Source organism: Chiloscyllium plagiosum, chromosome 18, assembly GCF_004010195.1.
Source record: "Chiloscyllium plagiosum isolate BGI_BamShark_2017 chromosome 18, ASM401019v2, whole genome shotgun sequence".
Lineage (NCBI taxonomy): Eukaryota > Metazoa > Chordata > Chondrichthyes > Orectolobiformes > Hemiscylliidae > Chiloscyllium > Chiloscyllium plagiosum.
In genome coordinates, this window is record NC_057727.1 from 38,653,415 (window position 1) to 38,677,592 (window position 24,178).

Genomic DNA, 24,178 nt, shown 5'->3' on the forward strand with positions numbered 1-24,178 from the left:
AAATGCTGAGATGAATATTCTGAACATAGGAGAGAAGTATTGTCTTAAAATAGGCACTCAGACCTGTTAATTCAGGTTTATCTAATGAAAGGAATAAAAAAAATTGCAAAGACAAAAGCAATAGAAACATAAGTGAAGAGAACACTACACATCTCAAATGTGAATGTAAGCCTGATAGTAAAGCATCTTTTCCTTGCTCATTATTTGAGCCTGGTTCTAAAAGCAACCTCCTGTGTAAAGTGTGAATAGTTTCAGAAGTACGCATAATCAAGCACACCTGGTCGCTATGGTATCAGCTGGACTTTGTGTTGCCTGCTGTATAATTCATGAACAAATGTCATGGGTCAGAATCTTTCGATATTTGAAAATGTATAGTCTATTTGTTTTGTAACAAGTTGTGTAAATAAAAATAATTTATACTGTTATTTATAATAAATGCAGTTGTTGATTCTTTGTATCATTTGAGAATCAAGCTTGTCCAACAAAAAGCTGTTCAATGCTAGTCAAACTCCAGTTTTTAGATTAGAAATACACATTTAAATTTAAAGCCAAGAACAAAACCAACTTTTATTGCAATGCACTGAAGTAAAAAGATTTATTAAACCCTTTGAAAAACAACCTCCCACACCCTCAAACCAAAATGCCAGCTTGAGGTGTTGGGATTTTTTAAACCTTAGACGGGAAGAAAAGTCTCAAGGTGCACATATACTTGACCCATCAGTTACAGGAGGGTGAACAAACAGTCCTCCCAATATACAGTTCTGATAGCTGGCTCAAACAAGAAAACATCTCAAAATGTTTAGCCACAGAGTGGATTTCATTGTAGGGGGTCGCTGTCATACAGCTTCACCTACCCTTTCAATGGAAATTAAAAAGGACAAGCACTGACCATCCTGTAAATATTTTTGATACTGTTATTGAATATACCTTATTTACTTTATCCTGAATGTGTCATTGCAAAGTTTTAATGGTTTTTCTTGCTAATAAAAGTGGTTGGGAATGTTGGTAACTTAAACATGCTGTAAACAATTTTACATTGCATTTCTTCAGTAAAGGCAGAAGAAAACATTTAGTTTCCCAATGGAAAGTTCAATAGCATTTGCTAGCATGATTGGAATTCCAGCGTAATCTTTAAATTCTGAAACACGTGAGCCTGTATTTTGAAAACATGCTCTGGCTGTTTATTATTATATACAGTTGTAAATGTTTCCACTGTAGTAAACTATGAAGTTCAGACTACACAAGGTTTAACAATGGCACAAACTAAACCCATGATTTGTAAATATTAAAAAGGTCAAGTTTGGAGAAATAACTCAACATGTAATTGCCATTTAGATTTTGAATTGTTTAAGTATTCCTTTAGCAAATTACATATTTATTACTCGTGACAATTTCTGGACTCTGTTCAATAGCAGGTCTCCTTTCTTTATAGTTTCCTGGTACTGCCAGTTCTTGCTGTCAGGCCTGTAACAATAATGGTCATAATTAAATCACTTGAAACTAATTTTTTCACTTAAACATTTTAATTGTTAAAGTTGGTCTACACTTTGGATAACATTACATACCTGTTGGTTTCTACTATTTCATTCACTTTATCTATTTTACAATGTAGTCTACCAGCAGCAATGAAACGAGATAGTTCCCTGCAAATCAAATGCCAAACATTTTATTAACACTGCCTAATCAGGAACTATAATTTTATTTGATTTGTATACTGGTAGCCTTGATTTAGTACAAGACAAGACAACAAATCCTCATGCAATCCTTCCCTTCTGAGTGGTGGTTTTAAAACAAAGCTTCAAATGTTTTCTTAATACTGGCAAATTGGAAATTAAATCTCAGGTTAGGTGATAATGCAGCTTTGGAAGAACATTTAAATAAGACTGTAGAAAGAATAGCTGATGAGGGAGAGAAAGTAGCTTTGGTTGCTGTCATTTTTAAATTATAAACTGCCCCACTTTTACATCTATGAAACTATTTTCAAAAGTTATGAATTTCACTATTTGGTTCTTAAAATCCAAGTTTTTACAAAAGTTATTAAAGGATGCAGAATAGGCTTTGGACTAAACCATAATTCCAGAATCCAATTCTAAGTACAAGATAGAAACCAACTTACTGATCAATGAACTCAACACCAACGCCAAAGGCTTCTGCCATATAAGTAAGCGTTAATGAACGGTAAGATTCCAGGAGTTGACTATATGCCAAAATTCTCATTTCACGTACATAGTAGCGATAGTGAGCAGAAAAGAGCCAGTCCTTTCTCAATTCCTGTTCTACTGTAGCTAAAGACGAGAGGGCAAATTAGTTTGTCAGGAACCTGGAAAATCATTTGCTTTCTCATAAAACAAAATGCAGATAATCTTTCAAAATGAAGTTCTCTATATCTCAGAAGACAAATGTCTTTGTATAAATCAAAGTATTCATTGATCATTGTGGATGTTTCCTTCCCTACAGCAAGTGAAATAACTCATATGATTATCTTGTGTGTAGAATTTATTAGATACAGTAAACTTACCAAGAGACTGGAAGAAAACCCCATAACGGCACTCATACAGGGAGAAAAGATACTGTCGAACTGCTGGAAGACTGTGCAGTACTTCAAGAATCTCTGCACCTTTGATGACCTGGATTGAAACATTTACAATTATAATTTTAAATGAATCTTTTTTCATAAATTCAGTGGGCTTTCCAAACGAACTAGCAGTTTTTCGTAGACTCCTAGATTGGCTCACTTAGCATGATTTTAATGAACATATTGCAGTGTTCTCAAAGACTCAGGTTTGAGTCTGTAATTAAGCTTGTCACACCAGTAGAGTTAGCAGTGGTAATTCCCCACCCCGGTCATATTCTCACCTGCCTAAATGTTTGTCAGAACATGTCCAAACAAGATTTCAAAAGGGACTCTTGTAGAGCATTGGAAATGTCCCCACCTCTTAGCCAAGAGACCTGGGTTCAAGTCTCATCTGCTCCAGGTGTGTTATACCATTTCTGAACAAATTGATTTGAAAATATCTACAGGGGAGACAGTTGTCTTGCAGATAAAATATTAAAAAGTCTGCATGATCAGATCTCTACTACTGTCATCTAGCGAGTTGATTGATGTGGGAATTTTTGCAACTAGGTTGCAATAGTGCAGTTTACTCTTATGCAATAATCACAAAGTTCTCAGGATGTGAAAGGCTGTCAATAACATTTGATTTCCAAATGAACATTAATATAAGGGCCAGAGGACGTTAGCCATCCAGGCCAGCATTACAATGCACCTTTTGCACAAAGAACAAAAGGAAAAGCTGGAGATTTTCAGGTCAAGCAGCATTTGTGTAAAGGAAGTGTTAATGTTCCTGGTGACATTTCATTTTACTCACTGCTTCTCTATAACCTGGGAAAACAAAAAATCACGACAGTGCAGAAAGAGACCATTTGGCCTATCATGTCTGCACCAACCATCCAAAGAACATCCAAGGAAGATAGATGACCCCCCTTTCCTCACAGCCCCATATTTACCATAGCCAATCTGTGTGATCTTTTAGACTGTGGGAGGAAACCAGAGCACATTACGGAAATGCACACAGATACCAACGGTTACCCAAAAGCTGGAATGGACCAGCGTCCCTCTCATTGTGAGGCAGCAGTGCTGACCACTGGGCAGTCTGTCCCAAAACACATCCAAAACAACCTTGAAACTATCCATCTTGTGCATTATGAAATTTGCCACATTGTGAGATAAGCAATTGGAACAGGAACAGGTCTTTTACCTCGTTGGCCTGTTTTATCATTCCAGTAAGTGGCTCATCGGTGCTCAACCCCCTTAGTCCATCTTAAACTTAACTGCAAATATCAAGGGTATTAGGTAACTCTGCATCGACACTTTAAGAACAAGCTAGATATCCACAATTCTTTACTGAATGAAGTGTTTCCAACCCAAAACAGAGTAGCTCTTAATTTTAAGATTGCTCCGGAATCCCCCACAATTACTTTCTTAAATACCACTAAGATCATCCACATACTGCTGAACTCAGAAACACAAAGTTACTTCTGCAAAAGGTGTTTAAGGCCACGTTGTAGGAATACTGCTGAAGCACCACTGACTTATAAGTTTGGGGTAAACCCTTTGAACCTGTGCCAGCATTCAATAAGATCAACACTGATCCTCTAAGTCAGGTAAATTTCCTCCATTTTTGCCAATTCCCTTATTTTCTGTTAGTCTCAAACTTGAATACTTAGTGACTGAATATTCACAGCTCTTGCCATGGAGAAATGCATAGGTTAACTTCAAGTGAAGATGTTTCTCCAATTTGAGACAGTGATCCCCTCGTTCAATATTGACCATCCATCTTCAACACTTGGTTCTCTCTCCTAAATAGAAGAAAGTGAGGACTGCAGATGCTGGAGATCAGAGTCCAGAGTGTGGCACTGGAAAAGCACAGCAGGTCAGGCAGCATCCGAAGAGCAGGAGATTCCTGATGAAGGGCTTATACCCAAAACGTTGATTCTCCTGCTCCTCGGATGCTGCCTGACCTGCTGTGCTTTTCCCAGCACCTCACACATTCTCCTAATTCATCAGGTGCATCACAAATTGTGCATCAGTCAAAGAAAAAAAAAGTCGCATTTCAAATGTTTCGAGCAATGTACCAAATCCAAACCAAAATTATGAACTTTGTATCAATATAAAAGGGGAAGAAAACTGCAAACTATTTGTCACCTTTTACTTATTCCTCAAAACAGTATTTTGAAACATTCTCCCAGTATCTACCCTGTCAAGCTCAGAAAGAATGTTCTTTATTTCAGTGAGATCACTTTACTGGGAATATAGACACAGTTGGCACAAACTCCTCATTGGACAGTTCCTTCATTCCAGGAATCAGTTCAGCGAATCATCATTGTGCTACCTCCAAGGCAAGCGTGTGCTTCCTTGGTTAAGGAGACTATATACACAGTATGAGTATGGTCAACAACTGCAGTAAGGTTCATTTAATCTTCACTTTTATTAAGAAAGGACTCAAATTTAACATACTAATTGCTTTCCTAGTTCATGCTATCAAACACATATCAACTTAGAGTCACAGAGGTACAGCACAAAAACAATACCTTTGGTCCCAACTTATCCATGCTGACCAGATATCCTACATTAATCTAGTCTCATTTGCCAGCATTTGGTCCATGTCCATTCAGATGGCTTTTAAATGTTGCAATTACACCAGTCTCCCTCCACTTCCTCTGGCAGCTCATTCGGTACACATACACGTACACGCACCAGCCTCTGCATGAAAAAGTTGCCTCCTAGGTCCTTTTAAATCTTTTTCCTCTCACCTTAAACTAGTTTGGCAAGGAGGTAGAACCAGAGCTACATTATCTGAGGGGGAGTTGTAGACGGGGCAGTGACAGGATGTACTGAATCTATCGGGAAGGTTTTTCATGTGATGAAACAAAGGGATCTGTTAAAGTGCCTGCTTTAAAGCAAAGACTGTCAGAAATAAGAGTGATGAACTTAGAGCATGGATCAGTACTTGGGACGATGATGTTGTGGCCATAAAGGAGATTTGGGTTTCACAGGGGCAGGAAGGGTTGCTTGATGTTCTAGGGTTTAGAACGTTTAAAAAGAACAGGGAGGGTGGAAAAAGAGGAGATGGTGTAGCATTGCTAGTGTAGAGTGCATCACAGCTACAGAAATGAAGATTGTTGAGGAAGTTTTGTCGACTGAGTCAGTATGGGAGCAGTCACCTCACTGGGGTTTTTCTATAGACCCTCTAATAGATATAGGGAGATTGAAGAATTCATAGATTTTGCAAAAATGCAGATGTAGCTGGGTTGTTGTTATGGTGACTTCAACTTTCCCAATATCGACTGGAACCTCCTAAGTGCAGATGGTTTGGATGGAGCCATTTTTGTCAGGTGTGTTCAGGAGGGTTTCCTCACTCAGTATGTAGACAAGCCGACGAAGGGAAAGGCCATTTTGGATTTGCTGCTCAGCAATGAGCCAGGACAGGAGTAAGATCTCACAGTGGGAGAACACTTTGGTGACAGTGACCACAACTGTCTCACTTTTACCATTGTCTTGGAGAGTAAAAGGAGCAGTTACCAAGGGAAGATATTTAATTGGGGAACAGGAAATTATGACGCTATCAGACAGGAGTTGAGAAGCACAGATTGGGAACAGTTGTTCCCCAGAAAGGGCACAACAGACATGTGGAAACTGTTTAAGTAGTTGTTGAGAATGATGCACAAATTTGTTCCTCTGAGACTGGCAAGAAAGGGTAAGATGAAGGAGCCTTGGATGACGAGAACAGAGAAGCTTCTCATCAAAAGGAAGGCGGCAGCTTATGTAAGGTGGAGGAAGCAAGGATCTAGCACAGCTTTAGAGGATTACAGGCTTGCTAGAAAGGAGCTCAGAAATGGACTGAGGAGATCCAGGAAGGGGCACGAAAAAGGTTTGATTAGGAAGAACCCAAAGGCATTTTACTCATACGTGAGGAATAAGAGAATGATCAGGGAGATGGTAGGGCCGGTCAGGGATAGCGTAGGGAACTTTTGTATGGAGTCTGAGCAGATAGGGGAAGTGCTAAATGAGTTTTTTTGCTTCGGTTTTCACTAAGGAGAGGGACCTTATTGCGAATGAGAACTTCAAGGAGCTGGAAAACAAGCTTGGACAGGTCAAAATTGATGAAGTTGATGTGCTACAAATTTTGGAAAACATTAAGCTTGATAATTCCCAGATCCAGACCAGATTTATCCTAGGCTGCTCCAGGAAGTGAGAAAGGAGGTTGCTAAGCCGTTGGCGAAGACCTTTGCTTCCTCACTCTCCACAGGAATCGTACCAGAGGACTGGAAGGAGACAAATGTTGTTTCTCTTTTCAAGAAGGGGAATAGGGAAATCCCTGGCAATTACAGACCAGTCAGTCTTACATCTGTAGTCAGCAAGGTTTTGGAAAGAATTGAGAGATAGGATTTATGACTATTTGGAAAAGCATAAAGACAGTCAGCATGTTTTTGAGAGGGGCAGGTCATGCATCAGAAATCCTATTGAGTTATTTGAGGTAACAAGATAGGTTGATGATGGTCAGGCAGTGGTTGTGGTATATGTGGACTTCAGCAAGGCATTTGATAAGGTTTCCCATAGTAGGCTCATTCATAAAGTCAGAAGGTATGGGATACAGGGAGATTTGGTTGTCTGGATTCAGAATTAGCTGGTTGACAGAAGGCAAAGAGTGGTTGTAGATAGAAAGTATTCTGCCTGGAGGTCAGTGGTGAGTGGTGTCCCACAGGGCTCTGTTTTTGGGCCTCTGCTCTTTGTAGTCTTTATAAATGACTTGGGTGAGGGGTGGGTTAGTAAATTTGCCAATGACACAAAGTTGTCGTCGATAGTATCGATGGCTATTTCAGGCTGCAGCACGACAGACAGGATGCAAAGCTAGGCTGAGAAATGGCAGATGGAGTTCAACCTGGATAAATGTGAAGTGATGCGTTTTGGAAGGTCAAACTTAAATGCTGAATATCGGATGAAAGACAGGATTCTTGGCAGTGTGGAGGAAAAGGGATCTTGGTGTTCGAGTGCATAGATCCCTTAAAGTTGCCACCCAAATGGATAGGGTTGTTAAGAAAGCATAGGGTGTTTTAGCTTCCATTAACAGGGGCATCGAGTTTAAGAGCTGCGAGGTTTTGCTGCAGCTCTACAGGTCCCTGGTGAGACCACACTTGGAATATTGTGTCCAGGTCACCTCATTATAGGGAAGATACAGAGGCTTTGGAAAGGGTGCAAAGAGGGTTTACCAGGATGCTGTCAGGACTGGAGGGCTTGTCTTACGAAGAGAGGTTGATTAAGCTCGGATTTTTCTCTCTGGAGAGGAGGAGAAAGAGAGGTGACCTGATTGAGGTGTACAAGGTAATGAGAGGCATGGATAGAGTCAATAGCCAGAGACATTTCCCTAGGGCAGGACTGACTGGCACGAGGGGTCATAGTTTTAAGATATTAGGAGAAAGGTATAGAGGAGACGTCAGAGGTATGTTCTTTACGCAGAGAGTTGTGACTGTATGGAATGCTTTGCCAGCGGTGGTGGTGGAAGCAGATTAGGTTAGATTACTTACAGTGTGGAAACAGGCCCCTCGGCCCAGGAAGTCCACACCGACCCGCCGAAGCACAAACAACCAGACCCATTCCGCTACATTTACCCCTTCACCTAACACTACGGGCAATTTAGCATGGCCAATTCACCTGACCTGCACATTTTTTTTGGACTGTGGGAGGAAACCGAAGCACCCGGAGGAAACCTACGCAGACACGGGGAGAATGTGCAAACTCCACACAGTCAATCGCTTGAGGCGGGAATTGAACCTGGGTCTCTGGCGCAGTGAGGCAGCAGTGCTAACCACTGTGCCATCCACGGATATTTAAGCAAGTGCTGAACATGCACATGGACAGCAATGAATTGAGTGGTGTGTAAGTTAGGTTATTTTATTTTAGATTAGGAGTAATCCTTGGCACAACATTGTGGGCCGAAGGGTCTGTTCTGTGCTGTACTTTTCTATGCCCTTTTTGGACTCTCCTACCCTAGGAAAAAGAACTCGAGTATTCACTTATCCAAGCCCCTCATGATTTTATAAATCTATAAGGTTACCCTCAGCCTCCAACACTCCAGTGAAAGTAGCTCCAGCCCCAGCAACATCCTATTAAATCTTCTCTGAAACCTTTCACATTTCACAACATCTTTCAATAGCAAGGACACCAGAACTGAACACAGTATTCCAAAAGTGGCCTAATCAATGTCCTGTACAGCCTCAACATGAACTCCCAACTCTGATACTCGAAGCACTGACCAATAAAGGCAAGCATACCAATATCACCTTCACCACCCTGTCTACCTGTGACTCAAAAGAACTATGAACCTGCACTCCAACGTCTCTGTTCGACAACACACCCCAGGACTTGAGGCTTCAGTCCTGCCCTGAGCACCACACATTTATTTAATAAAGCTCCATCTGCCACTCCTTAGCCCCTCTGATCAAGGTCTTGTTATACTCTCAGGTAACTTTCTTCAATGTCCACTACACCACCAATTTAGTGTCATCTGCAAAATTACTAACCATACCTCCTTTATTGACATCCAAATCATTTATAAAAATGACAAAAAGCAGTGGACCCAGCATCAAATCTCTCAGCACAATGGTCACAGCTCCAGTCTGAAAAACAATCACCACTCTGTCTCCTACCTTCTAACCAATTTTGTATCCAAATGGCTAGTTCTCCTGAAATTCCATGCGATTTAACCTTGTTAACCAGTCGCCATACTAGTTAACATCAGTGAGCCTCCAGATGAAGCACTGGTGGCACGGCCCACTTTCTATTCACATGTTTGGATTTCCTTGGGTTGGTGATGTCATTTCCTGTGATGATTAGCTCTTTTTCATTACATAATATTAGATCTAAAGTAGTCTATCTTCTGGTGGGCTCAACAGTTTACTCTAGAAACCATTCCTTACACTCCAGAAACCTGGCCTCCACAACTTTCGAGCTCAATTGGTTTACCAGATCTAATTCGCTTTTGATTACTGTTTGCCCATGCTATATGTTTTTCACCTCCTGACCTACACCAATGTTAACATTCCCATTACTATTTGGTGAACTATAAACAATTCCAACCAATGTTTGCTGTTTCTTAGCTCTGTCAAAATAGATTCTCAGATCGCAAGAACGTCTCTTACTAACATACTGATCCCATCTATTATTATCAGCGCACTTCTATTTCCTTGTCCTTATCTATCTTTCCTGAATATCAAATATCCAGCTCCTAGTCTTTATCACCATGCACCATGTTTCTGCAATGGCAATTGGATCATAATTAATTACCTCTCGCTGTCCCTTTAGATAATCCAACTTGTTGTGAATGCTGAATGCCTTTAAATTTGTCTTTCTGGCATCATTCTGCATTCAAAGAATACTTGATGCTCCACCTTGTTTCCTGTCTTTCAGGCTCCCTTCCTCCCAGCTTTTCTATTTTGCATTACCAACTTTACTTCCTTCCAATATGGGTTACTCAGGTTCTCATCTCCTTAACAAGCTAGTTCAAACCCACCTCAACAGCATGAGCAAATCTCCCTACAAGGATATCGGCCCCAGTTCTATTCAGATGTCACCCAACCTCTAAAGGCTCCACCTGCCACAAAAACAGTCACAGACCTTAACACTTTAGAAATGTGATGCTTTCCCTCTTATACCAGTTCTCTAGCCACATGTTCAATTGATAGATTCGCCTGTTCTTATGACCACAAGCACATGGCACTGGGAGTAATCCTAAAATTAGTGCTTGAGATCCTGCTTTTTAATTTCCTTCTTAACTCCCTGAAATTTGCTTTCAAAACTGCCTCTTGCGTCTTACCCATATTGCTAGTACCAGCGTGAGCCTGTCTTCTGCCTGCCCCTCCATCTAGTTCTCAATTCTGAAGAAAAGTCACCGGACATGCTCTCCCTTCATGGAAGCTTCCAGACTTGCTGAGTTTTGCCAGCAATTTCTGTTTTTGTTTCTGATTTCTGGCATCTGTATTTCTTTCAATTTTTGCACATATAGGGTAGCGTAGGGAAGGATGGCAGATTTCCTTTTCTAAAGAACCAGTGAGTGTTTATGTCAATCTTATGCCAAATCATTAAATAAATTGGTTTTCCCAGCAGCAATGGAATGTGAATTAAGGTCCCCAGATCATTTGTCCAGCAACATAATAACCTTAGATGTTTTAACCTTGGGTCTAAGCATCAACATGATTATCGCTACCCCTATGTTTCCATGTAAACCATCCAAATTAGGATATGGTCACAAAAGGACAAGCAACCAAATTAAAACTGCCCAACCTCATTTCACAGAGGACCCTTTCATTCAGTAGAGGAAAGTTGGTTCAGATAGGGGGGAATAAAGTTTAAACCCATTATACCACCAGATCTTCTATTACCTATTCATTTACTAGCTGTAATTTCCAATGATGTTCATAAACAATTTTCAGTTATTAATGATGCTACTGAACCTGAGGTTTTTTTCAGCAATTTCTGAAAAAATTGTTTCAGTTATTAATGCTTTCTGTTGATCAGTTAACAATGTCTTTCTGAAATAAGGACAGCACTGCATTCATTATTACAGGGGCACATTAAAATTTTCTAAGGGGAAGAGCAAGTAATTTACGTTCATATAACATTGATCTCATTCTCCGTATCCGAAGTATTTCCTAAACAATACAATACTTTTGGAATGTATCTAATTTGAAAAAAGCACAATTACACAAACAGCAAATGTATAAACAAATAATTCTCTGCCTACAGTGTGAGGGAGAGAGAGATGGTGACAAGGATACATGGTAAACATTCTGCTCTTTAAATTGTGATGCAGGATTAATTACAACCAGGTAAGCAGGCAGATAGAAGTTTTGCATTACCACATCTAAAGGATGTTAGCTCAAGTACATAGCACAACCTCAGTGCTACTTTGAAGTGTCAGGATGATTTATGTTTTCCAGTCTCCAGTGACTCTTGAACCACCTTTCTCAGTTTAGAAAGTACTGCCAACTAAGCTAACTGACAAAGGCTGGTATCCTGGCCGTACTCTCAAAGTCCAGAGAGCTTACCCTCGAAGACTGACAACTGTCTAAATTTTTGGCTATCAATGAACTCTCTATTCATCAACTTGCGAAAGATTAGAGCTCATCATATATTGAGGCATGCTGAGTACACAGTAATTCTAGAAACCCAATCAGACTGAGCTTACATTCTATAGTGTATATAAGACACTCAAATGAATATACATTGCACAAAGTAATTTTTGCTTTGTCTACAATCTAAATATAACCGTTTGTATGTGACAAATATATCATCTGTTTCACCAGTTTTGCTGAGGGCTGCAGCTTCAATAAAGCAATCCCAAAGGGAATAACAAACTTAAGCACCAGCAACAAAGAAATCTGTTTTAAGTCAACTTTTATCCAGACCCAAATAAAAGAAAACACAATTTAAATACACTTCCCTATCAAATTCCATGTGTCAAATAATAATTGCCAAGTATAAACTAATAACACAACACTCTTTTCAAAGTGCAGTCAAAATAGGTTTCCTAACTTTTTTTCAAAATCATGCAAGAATAAAACATTTCTCCTCATGCTGTCTGCTCATTCAGTCCAAACTGGAATTTTAGCCTCGCCATGGCTTGACTTGAGAGAGGCGATGGTCTAGTGGCATTACCACTGGTCTGTTAATCCAGAGACCCAAGTAATATTCCGGTGACATGGGTTTGATTTTAATTCTGATTAAAATCTGGAATTAAGAGTCTAATGATGACGATGAAATCATTATGGATTGCCTGGAAAAAGCCGATCCAGTTCACTGATGTCCTTTTGGGTCCTTACCTGGTCCAGACTTCAGACCCACAGCAATATCACTGAGTCCTTATTGCCTTCTGGGCAATTAGGGATAGGCAATAAATACTGGCCTAGCCAGCAACCTCCCTCATCCTGTGAATGAATTTTTAAAAATCTCAAGACAAAAGAAATTAAAGTCTGTCATGGGAAACAATGTAAATGATTAAATGGAAAAATAGTTTTACGCAACACGGAGTCACGCAACACGGAAACAGGCCCAACTAGTCCGTACTGAATCCAGTTGGCATTCATTATAAAAGAGCCCAACAAAAAAAAAAAAGGGGGGGGACTGTTTCTACTGGTATCAACAATACACAGTTTATACCAGGTTGTAATACTTGGATTTGGGAGTGTGCCTAGCACAACAGTGCAGTACATTTTTCCATTATAATACCGATATTAAATCGGAGGATAATTTCAGATAGGCAATGCCTTGAAGTTAAGGACAGAAGTTCTGCAAGCGAGTAAAACATTAATGGCAGGAGTTCAAAAGATCGTATGTTAAAAAAAACTTACAGTACACAAACAAATGAAAGTGTTTCAATTTTCCATGTCTATGGAAATACACCAATCCAGTGTACTTGTTCCAGAATTATTTTACAATTACGTTGCTTACCTTTTCACGAAGGTCAGGCCGATCTAGTGCAATCATGCTGACATAAACAGTATAAGTTACAAAGGTTTTATAATCCATGAGTTCATAGGATGTGAACGTAGAGACAGTATCTAAGAATAGCTCTGCAGCCTGCTTGAAATCTCGAATTGCCACACAATACATCCCTTGATAAACCTTGAGACGATTCCTTCTATCCCAGTCACCACCTTCTTCAATCAAACTGCAAGAGAACCCACACAGAAAGTAAATTTGCTTTTAAAATTCAATTTAATATTCTTTGCCTTATTACTATTTTTGTCACTTCTGCCAGCAATTTTTAAGCATACTTTTTCCAATGCCACTATTATAACAAGTAACTGCGAGTCATCCCAGTCACATCAGGATCTCAGGTAAACATGGTCAGTAATCAACACCTCAATTTATATATTAGAAGTCTGAATTATGTCTCAAACCCTTGAGGCTCTGTTGACTCCAATATCATTTAAAGTCAATAGTTCTGCCATAAATTTTCAGCCACCATATGAACAGCACATTCAGGACATCGTTCACTATTAGATTCACAAACACTACAATGCTACTGATATTAACTAAATTTGAAACTGCATGAATGAAAACACTATAATTTTACAGCAAAGAAATGATACATGTATTCAAAAGGTTAAGTTTCAAGATGCCAAGCAAATGCATTGTGTAATGTGCGTAGCTACTCGACCTCAAATTCAAAGTTAATTATAAAGAAGCAGTCAAGAGTAACTGATTTGTAGGAATATTTGACAATACTATACCTGATGATGTTTTGAGAAGATGAGTTATCAAATTTAAGGTTTCATTCCAAAATGAGGGAGTGCATGTTACACAATTCACATATCAAAACAAAATGATCAGATGCACACAAATGCAATGTGACAATACCTTTTTGCCTTCTCAATGTTACGTGTGATCAGATCATTATCCATATAAAATAAGCCAATTCTTAGCAGGTAAAATACAATGTCTAGACGATGTCCCAGAGCCACAGTTTTATCATATGTTTTCCGAAAAGCTGTCAAAGCACCTTCCTTAAAAACAAAACATTTTAATTACAGAGATGAAGTGATTCAGAAAAGTACAATGCCATGTCACACACTGAACATGTTTAATATTGTTGCTAAAGAATATTAATTAGTTACTGGTCATCATCGATTAATTCCTTTAAACTGGTAAATGTACCATCATTCAACTGAACTGGATCCACATGAAGGTCAACCTCAAATATGCAAGCAGTTAAACAAAGATTTCAATCTTTGAAATAACTGCATTTGTAGATTAAATATTGATGTACATTACATCTTGCTATTCACTGCACACACTTGCACTCAAAAAAATCCTTACTTCCTGCTGTCATTTTCCTTACAATCATGTCCCATTATAAACTCCAATGCACATTTAAAACAGAATATGTAAATTGGTCATGTTAATCTTCCTATCAGTGATAATATTGTTATACCTACCTATTCTCCAAGCAAATCTGCTTTACAAATTGCCACAAAATGTGCTATTAACTATTAATGACATAAAATCCAAGTGTGACTTCTCAATCTTTTGTGGTACCACTTAGGAAAGCAAAAATCAATTGTAATCTTCAAGTGAAGTATGATTAGAGAGCACAGAATAATTAAATCATATTACAAAAAGGTAAGTCAGTGATCACTTTATCACTTGCTCTTAATTCATATACTTGGAGTTTACATGATAATGTATAGTTTAATACCAATACTTCCAGAAATTTCAGAGTTGCAAACTGAAGTATCCACTCTCATCTGGTGAAAATATAGGAGGACTAGGAAACAAAATTGAGGTTCTACCGGTCACAACTGCTGACTTCAAAGAAAGATGCCCACAAAGATCACTTAAACTCAGTGGCACATACTTTCACTCACCTAATGCCAGCTGGCCTCTGGGTCAAGTCAAGAGGACCTTCAGATTTCCAGCAATAGGCATGTCATTGCTGGAAATAAGTAATCAATCACACCAGGAAGTTACAAATCAGATTCCTTGCACTTTTAATTTTGCATTTTTACATATTGTGAAATAATTAGGATATATACCTAGGATTAAGTAGAACATATGAGGTTTAAAAAAGGAACAGGTAACTGTATATTTTATAAAATGAAATGGATGCTCAAATTTTTAAAGATTACCGAAACATACATCACACAATATACAAATTGCTTCATACAGAATATGGATGCCTTTGAGTTAGTTATTATTGGAATTTTAGCTGCAAATATAACGTGTATGGCAAAAAGGAAGATTTGGTTAATTGTATTAATTTGTATGCCAGAGAGGAGTATCTATTGGGATTACTTGAGTCTGTACAAAATAAACAGTGGCTATTGAGTTAGAAGGCCCGTGTTGGCAATAGATAACTCTGAAAATAAATGCTTTAAAAAGGGTTTAACGATTGGTTTCAGTTCTATTCATCACCAACTTGGTTTTTGGCATATACCAGAAATGAAGGGGTAGGCCAGTTAACCCCTTGAGCCTGTTTCACCGTTCCATAAGATCATGCCTGACAGACAACCTCTATCCACCTATGCCCCAGACCACTTATTACCTTTGATTACCAAAACTAAATTATTCCCAGTTAGGAGTTTAAAAAATTATCCCACGCTAATTGTCATGTGTGGAAAAATGTTCCAATCTTCAAATGTGATATTCATTCAAAACAAAATATTTTTCCAGATTGTTGATTGTAAGAGTACATTAAATTATTTTGCTTTAAGATAATAATTTGGATCTACTAAGTCCAAAGTGTTTTTATAAAAAAGGACAATACATGCTGGAGGTATCATAGTCAGAGTTATGCAGCACAGAAACAGGGCCTTTGATCTGACTTGTCCTTGCTAACCAAATATCCTAAACTGATCTAGACCCATTTGCCAGCATTTGGCCCATATCCCTATAAACCCTTCCTATTCATGTACCCATCCACATGCCTTTGAAATGTTATAACTGTACACATTTCCACCACTTCCTCTGGCAGCTCGTCCCATACATGCACCACCTCAAGCAAGAAAATGTTGCCCCTTCGATCCTTTTAAGTCCTCCCCCTCTCACTTTAAACCCATGCCCTCTAGTTTTGAACTCCTCTACCCCAGAGAAACATCCTCTGCTATTCACCTTATCTATGCCCCTCATGATTTTATAAACCTCTATAAGGTCACCCCTCAACTTCTTACCCTCCAATGAAAAATATTCCAAGCCTATCCAGACTCACCTTATAACTCAAATTCACCAGTCCTAGCAACATCTTGGTAGATCTTTTCTGAACCCTCTCTAATTTAATAATATGCTTCCCATAGCAGTGCGACCAGAACTGCACAAAAGCCTTCAAAAGTGGCCTCTCCAACATCAGTATAACCACAACACGACATCTCAAGTCTGATACTCAATGATCTGAGCAATGAAAGTAAGCATGCTAAACGCCTTCTCAACCACCCTGCTTGCCTGTGACAACTTTCACAGAAATATGTATCTGAACACCTAGGTCTCATTGTTCAGTAACACTACCCAGGACCCTACCATTAACGGTATAACCTGTACATCTTCCAAAAATGAAACACCTCGCATTTATCCAAATTAAACTTCATCTACCACTCCTCAGTCCATTGGCGCAACTGATCAAGATTCCTTTGCAATCTTAAATAACCTTATTCACAGCCTACTATACCAGCAATTTTGGTGTCAGCCACAAACTTACTAACCATGTCTCCTAAATTCTCATCCAAATCATTTATATAAATGACAAATAGTGGATGCAGCACTAATCCCTACTACACCACAATTTCAGTATCACTTCGCTGATTAATTTTAATCATTCAAGTATCAAGTATTCAATGGCACTTGCAAGTATGAATCATGTGAGCTGTCCTGCCCAGGAGCTTCAGATCCACTTGCTCATTGGTATTACAGAACCATGAAAAACAAGTGGTGAGTTAGACCATTTAGTCCATCAAGCATATACCATCATTAAGTAAGACTATGACAGATCTTCCAATTCCAACTTCCTGCACTATCCTATATCCCTCAGTATCCAAAAATCTAGCCACCTCTGTATTGAGAGGTTTTGGTTAAGAAAAAGAAGTACATATGTCAGCTATAGACGGAAGAGATTGATATAATCCTTAAAACAGTATAAAGACAGTAGGCATATACTTATGAGGGAAATCAGGAGGGCAATTTGGGGACATGAGATAGCTTTGACAAATGCAGTTAAGGAGAATACAAATGGATTCCACAAAAACATTAAGGACAAAAGGGTAACTAAGGAGAGAATGGGGTCCCTCAAAGATCAGCAAGGCAGCCAATGTGTGGTGACGGGGGAAGATACTAAATGAGCATTTTGCATCAGTGTTTACTGTGGAGAAGGAAATGAAAGCTATAGAATGCAGGGAAGCAGATAGTGACATCTTAAAAAATGTCCATCTTACAGAGGAGGAAGTGCTGGATGTCTTGAAACACATAAAAGTGGATAAATCCCCAGGACCTGATCAGGTGTACCTTAGAACTCTGTGTGAAGCTAGGGAAGTAATTTCTGGGCCCCTTGCTGAGATATTTGTCTCAATAGTCACAGGTGAAGTGCCAGAAGACTGGAGGTTAGCTAACATGGTACCACTATTTAAGAAAAGTGGTTAGGAAAAGCCAGGGAACTATAGACCAGTGAGCCTGAATGTCAGTGGTGGACAAGTTGTTGTAGGGAATCCTGAGGGACATGGTTTACATGTATTTGGATAGGAAAGGACTGATTAGGAATAGTCAGCATGGCTTTGTATGTGGAAAATCATGTCTCACAAATTTGATTGAGTTTTTTGAAAGAAAAAGAGGATTGATGAGGGCAGAGCAGTGGACGTGATCTATAAGGATTTCAGTAAGGCGTTCGACAAGGTTCCCCATGGGAGACTGGTCAGCAATGCTAGATGTCATGGAATACAGGGAGGACTAGCCATTTGGATACAGAACTGGCTCAAAGGTAGAAAACAGCGAGGGTGGTGGTGGGAGGGTTGCTTTTCAGACTGGAGGCCTGTGACCAGTGGGCGCCACAAGGATCGTTGCTGGGTGCACTACTTTTCATCATTTATATAAATGATTTGATTGTGAGCATAAGAGGTATAATTAATAAGTTTGCAGATGACACCAAAATTGGAGATGTAGTGAATAGCGAAGAAGGTTACCTCAGATTACTACAGGATCTTGATCAGATGGGTCAATGGGCTGAGAAGTGGCAAACGGAGCTTAATTTAGATAAATGTGAGGTGCTTCATCAGGAATGAAGCCCTCCTGATTAAGGGCTTTTGCCCGAAACGTCGATTCTCCTGCTCCTCAGATTCTGCCTGACCTGTGCATTTCCAGCACTACACTTAATGGTAAGGTCCTAGGGAGCGTTGTTGACCAAGGAGACCTTGGAGTGCAGGTTTATAGCTCGTTGAAAGTAGAGTCGCAAGTAGATAGGATAGTGAAGGCGGCGTTTGGTACGCTTTCCTTTATTGGTCAGAGCATTAAGTATAGGAGTTGGGAGGTCATGTTGCAGCTGTACAGGACATTGGTTTGGCCACTTTTGGAATATTGCTGGCAATTCTGGTCTCCTTCCTTTCGGAAACTTGAAAGGGTTCAGAAAAGATTTACAAGCACATTGCCAGGGTTGGAGGATTTGAGCTAGAGGGAGAGGCTGAATAGGCTGGGGCTGTTTTCCCTGGAGTGTTGCAGGCTGAGGGGTGACCTTATAGAGGTTTATAAAATCATGAGGGGTATGCATAGGATGAACAGACAAGACCTATTTTCTGGGGTGGGGGAGCCCAGAACTGGAGGGCATAGGTTCACGGTGAGAGGAAAAGATATAAAAGGGGCAACATTTCACACAAAGGGTGGTGTGTGTATGTAATGAGCTGCCAGAGGAAGTGGTGGAGGCTGGTACAATGGCAGCATTTAAAAAGCATCTGGATGGGTACATGAATAGGAAAGGTTTAGAGGAATATGGGTCAGGTGCTGGCAAATAGATTAGGTTATGATACCTGGTCTGCATGGATGAGTTGGACCAAAGAGTCTGTTTGCATGCTGTATGTCTCTGTGACTCTGCCCTGAATATTTTTAATGATTGATCAACCATAGTTATCTGGCTTAGAAAATTTAAAAGATGCACAGTCCTTTTAATAAAGAAAATGCTAATCTCTGTCATAAACAGCTTAGTCCTCATTCCATAACTGCCGCCGTGTGTTCTAGATTGGAGAGGCTTTTCACAGCATCGCCATACCTTTCTGAGGTATGGCGTTGGAATTACTTCTACAAAGCAGACTAGTGGAGAGTCCAAAATGGAAATATGGGAGACTACGGTCAGAGAAGAGATGCTGTTACTCACAAAACATCAAGCTAAACTGAAAACCCTTTTACAAGTTTCAAAAGGAAAATACACATCTCACATGGTTATTTATTGGTTTTATTCCAATTCTTTTACTATGAAACACTGCACTTGCTTTTGTTCAGATAATAAATGGCTAGACATGTGTAAAGCTAAATATAGATTAGATTAGATTCACTACAGTGTGGAAACAGACCCTTCAGCCCAACAAGTCCACACCAACCCAATCTAGTCTCATTTCCCAGCATGAGGTCAATATCCCTCTGAGCCGTTCTTTTTCATATACCAGCAATACAAACTTTCTGTACCTGTCAAAGATTCAGAGCTTCAGTATACACTATATATACCAAAAAGTGCCTGATTTTATAACATTAGTTTCCAAAATTATTTTACATTAAAAATTCTGCAACATACAATTATAAAGTGGATGAAATGTCATGGACTTGATGACCAAGGAATGTGTTTATAACATGACCAAATAGGTTGATTATCAACCTTCCAACGGCAGTTGGAGGAATTGAAGAGATTGCTGGTCAGCCATATGATGGAAGGAAATTGGAGCTTCTTCCACCTTCTCTACTGATAGCTCTGGATTACATCACAAATGCTGGAATAGTTTGTTGGACTCCTTGGGGAAAGTGGGTTTTGATTCAATTGGATGAACAGCAGGTGTGGTTCAGATTCATCCCAACAGCATAATGCAGCTGAAGTGGTTCCAGGACCTGTCTCCTTGCTCTACGTGTTGTGGAAGCTCTAACACTGAGACGGACTTGTCCTTGGGCAGAGAACTCAAAAAAGGTCACCAGAAAAATCAATTTGATTGAGTCACTAGTCTTTTATCTTTTGTACTCTACCAAAATGGTGGATATTTATATTCTATGTTTCACCACTTAAGTTTAACCCAAAAAACATATACTGAACAAAAAAAAAATCTTAACTAATAGAATCTTTTACATTCTTAAATTTCATGTTAATTAAAAAGCTAACCTAGCCAATACCAGATTTAATGAATTTTCCAACTTTACCCCATGTCACCTTAATTGGGTGACTGGGACTAAGTGATTGGTTTCTATAGCTGATTAATGTATACATATATTTGCTTTCAAATTACATCAATGCAAACTACTAAAATAGCAGAAGTGCAAAGTATACGACATAGATTCTTACTTTGTCACCAATTCTGCATAGATACTCAGCCTTAGCCATCATAGCATCTCTGATTTCACTTTCCCCAAGGTTCTTTTCTGCATCCTCCAGTACATCATCCAGACGTTTTAGTTCTTCCTCATTTGCCTTTTTCATTTTGCTCAACAAGTCTGTGTCAATTGACCACCCGACATCTTTACAAAGCTGTTCATAGTATGGTGCCATATCTAAAAAACAAAACCCAAGGCACTGGAATTTAAGAATGTCATATTCATCTTCACACTGCTGTATGGACACAGACTAAAACCATATATTATCCATTTGAGTCACAGTCAATGTTGTAAAAACAAAAGTCAACCCCAGACCTTTGGCCAAAAGATCCAAATTCTTTGCATTTATCACCTTTTGAAGTCAAACTTTCCCAAATGTAAACCTACTTTATAGGACAGTGCATCATTGAAGGTTCCTCATGAATGACATATCCTGAGTTCCTGCCAATATCATCCTCTAATTTGTATTGTGACCCATTTGGGCAAGTGCATGGAGTAGAGTCCATGACTCTTGGGCATCATCACAAGCTCATGATTTAATAAAGGTATGCTAACTTCCTGATTTACAGTAGAATCAAGCTAACAAAAGAACAGGAACTATTATTTAGTTCAAGAAAATAAATTCTAATCATAAGAGAACAGCTGTGAACTATCAAAATGTGGGGCTACTAGATCAAGCCAGATTAAAGGTTCTAAAACCTTTTCACACATATACAGAAAGAAAAAACACATACAGACAGAAACAGTCAAACAAAAACAAAATGGTTTTATGGAGGGGAGAAAAAAAAATGGGAACCACAGTTCACTACCACTAGTCCACAGTTCATTAAGATGTTCTCTTTGATCACCAAGACACACTATTCTTTGATCTTCTTTCTCAAAGTTCTTTCACTTGTTTACAGGAGGTACAGGGTACGCTAATTAAGTCTCTTAGTTATGGGTTAAAGACAACATCACACAGCAACTGATACAATTTTTAAAAATGTCAGTGTTCTCACTGTATTGCTCACACCCACAATCTGTTCAGCTACTGATGAACCAAACAGTTGTCATCAAGCTGATGGTCACTGCAATCAGAATTGCACAAATCAATCAACTACTTGTTGCCAGCTAAAACACACACCGCATACACATCTCAGTGCCTTCTGAAAACATCTCCCCATTTAACAAACCAGCAGCCAAAACACCACAATTAGTTTAAGTGTCTTGCTTTTAAAAATGCAGCACTTCCTTCCTGGGCTTTAAAGCAGTTTTTAAAAAAGTCTTAGTCTACAATCAAAACACAAAAATACAATGATATGGTTTTTTACACAGCTTAGGGAGACACAATAAAAGCACACACAGGGCACATGGCTGCAGTTGCAAGGCAACATCGCAAAATATGGCATTTAACTTTTCGGATTGGATGTAGCTTTGAGGATCCTTCTGCAGCTTGGCCCTGAAACAAACAAAAGTAGGCACTGCAGATCTCAAAGCCAGGACTTTGGTGCGATTAACGAACCGGCAACCGAATGCAAAAATGTTTCCTCAAGAGGGAAAGACATGAAATAGACGCCAGCTCCAAAATCGTAAAGGTTCAGACTAACAGCAAAGGTGGTTCTCGGTAACGAGGTAAAGGGGACTGGAGAGGGAGGGAGAGGGAGAGAGGGAGGGAGAGGGAGAGAGGGAGGGAGAGGGAGAGAGGGAGGGAGAGGGAGATGCTGGCGATGGGAAATGACATCGCGCGGTTGCAGCGAGCCCGGCCAGCCGCAGCCTGGGTAGTAGGCCTGGCCTTGAAGGCTGGGCCGACAAGCGGCGCCTGGCTCCTCCTCCTCCTCGGGCCTCAGTGACTGTGCGAATCCCCGCCGCCACTCACTGTTCTCCTTCACCGAATCCATCAGCTCGCTCCGCATCTTCGGGTCATTTTTGTGGCCGTCCAAAGTCAGCAAGAACTTGGCCTGAGCAATGCCGAGGTTCGGGTTTTTGGGCAGGCCCTCATCCTCCAGGTTCTCCAGCGGCATCTTCTCACCCGCTCCGACTCTCACTTCAAATGATTCCGGCAGGTGGACACCGCCGGCGCACACAGCACACCCTCAACTCCCTCCGCAGCGCCGCCTACAGCAGCGGAGGGGCGCCGGCGCGCACAGCACACCCTCAACTCCCTCCGCAGCGCCGCCTACAGCAGCGGAGGGGCGCCGGCGCGCACAGCACACCCTCAACTCCCTCCGCAGCGCCGCCTACAGCAGCGGAGGGGCGCCGGCGCGCACAGCACACCCTCAACTCCCTCCGCAGCGCCGCCTACAGCAGCGGAGGGGCGCCGGCGCGCACAGCACACCCTCAACTCCCTCCGCAGCGCCGCCTACAGCAGCGGAGGGGCGCCGGCGCGCACAGCACACCCTCAACTCCCTCCGCAGCGCCGCCTACAGCAGCGGAGGGGCGCCGGCGCACACAGCACACCCTCAGCTCCTCCCACACCTCCCGCAGCGCCGCCTACAGCAGCGGAGGGGGGCCGGCGCACACAGCACACCCTCAGCTCCTCCCACACCTCCCGCAGCGCCGCCTACAGCAGCGGAGGGGGGCCGGCGCACACAGCACACCCTCAGCTCCTCCCACACCTCCCGCAGCGCCGCCTACAGCAGCGGAGGGGCGCCGGCGCACACAGCACACCCTCAGCTCCTCCCCACACTCCTCCCGCAGCGCCGCCTACAGCAGCGGAGGGGCGCCGGCGCACACAGCACACCCTCAGCTCCTCCCCACACTCCTCCCGCAGCGCCGCCTACAGCAGCGGAGGGGGGCCGGCGCACACAGCACACCCTCAGCTCCTCCCGCAGCGCCGCCTACAGCAGCGGAGGGGCGCCGGCGCGCACAGCACACCCTCAACTCCCTCCGCAGCGCCGCCTACAGCAGTGGAGGGGAGCCGGTCTCACCAGCTCCACCAACTGGTGTCATTGCCACAACGAAACAAAAGGAACTTAATGGAGAAATATAGCAAGTATGGCACTATCTATGAAGAGAATACATCTTTTGCTTCCATAGATGCTATAATGTGGAGGAGCCGGTGTTGGGCTGAAGTGGACAAAGTTAAAAATCACACAATACCAGGTTATAGTTTAACAGGTTGATCAACCGCCAGTTCTGACGTGCCACAGCGAGGAATCGTAATGACCTCCTCAGGAGACCGACACGAGCTGCAACTGACAGGGTACCCTTCCTTGTCCAGTATTTCCCAGGAGCCGAGAAACTATGCCATGTTCTTCACGGCCTGCAACACATTATCAATGAGGATGACCCCCTCGCCAAAACCTTCCCCACACCTCCTCTGATCGCCTTTAAACAACCACCAAACCTCAAATAGATCATTGTTTGTAGCAAACTGCCTGGCTTTCAGGACAACTCCATACAACCCTGTCAGGTTGGCACTACAAGACATGTCAGAGTGTAGACATGGATACCACCATTACGCATGGGGACATCTCCCACCATGTATGTGGCAGTTACTCATGCAACTCAGCCAACGTTGTCTATCTCATACACTGCAGGCAAGGATACCCTGAGGCATGGTACATTGGTGAAACCGAGCAGAGGCTACGGCAACGAATGAAT

The 24,178-nt window shown here is 41.1% G+C and overlaps 1 protein-coding gene across 2 annotated transcripts; it reads right to left on the bottom strand.

The window, feature by feature from the left end:
• Positions 1–1,158: 1,158 nt before the first annotated feature.
• psmd6 (proteasome 26S subunit, non-ATPase 6) lies at positions 1,159–22,678 on the bottom strand. 2 transcript variants are annotated; one of them, XM_043708268.1, is made up of 8 exons: positions 22,452–22,677; positions 20,568–20,773; positions 13,919–14,064; positions 13,007–13,226; positions 2,519–2,627; positions 2,117–2,285; positions 1,566–1,643; positions 1,159–1,464 (listed from the first exon to the last, which is right to left on the bottom strand). In XM_043708268.1, exons 1-8 carry the CDS (start codon positions 22,594–22,596, stop codon positions 1,368–1,370), a joined length of 1,170 nt encoding a protein of 389 aa, XP_043564203.1. In that variant the 5' UTR covers positions 22,597–22,677; the 3' UTR covers positions 1,159–1,367. The 2 variants fall into 2 exon arrangements, with proteins under 2 accessions (XP_043564203.1, XP_043564204.1); XM_043708269.1 differs by lacking the exon at positions 1,566–1,643 and having other exon boundaries at positions 22,452–22,678.
• Between the last annotated feature and the right edge of the window lie 1,500 nt (positions 22,679–24,178).

Coding starts and splice junctions, on each gene's coding strand:
- psmd6 (XM_043708268.1), bottom strand. CDS start 22,596: ATGCCGCTGGAGAACCTGGAGGATGAGGGCCTGCCCAAAAACCCGAAC. Junction 2,286..2,518: donor GGTTTTCTTCCAGTCTCTTG/GTAAGTTTACTG, acceptor TCTCGTCTTTAG/CTACAGTAGAACAGGAATTG. Junction 1,465..1,565: donor GAAATAGTAGAAACCAACAG/GTATGTAATGTT, acceptor TTATTGTTACAG/GCCTGACAGCAAGAACTGGC.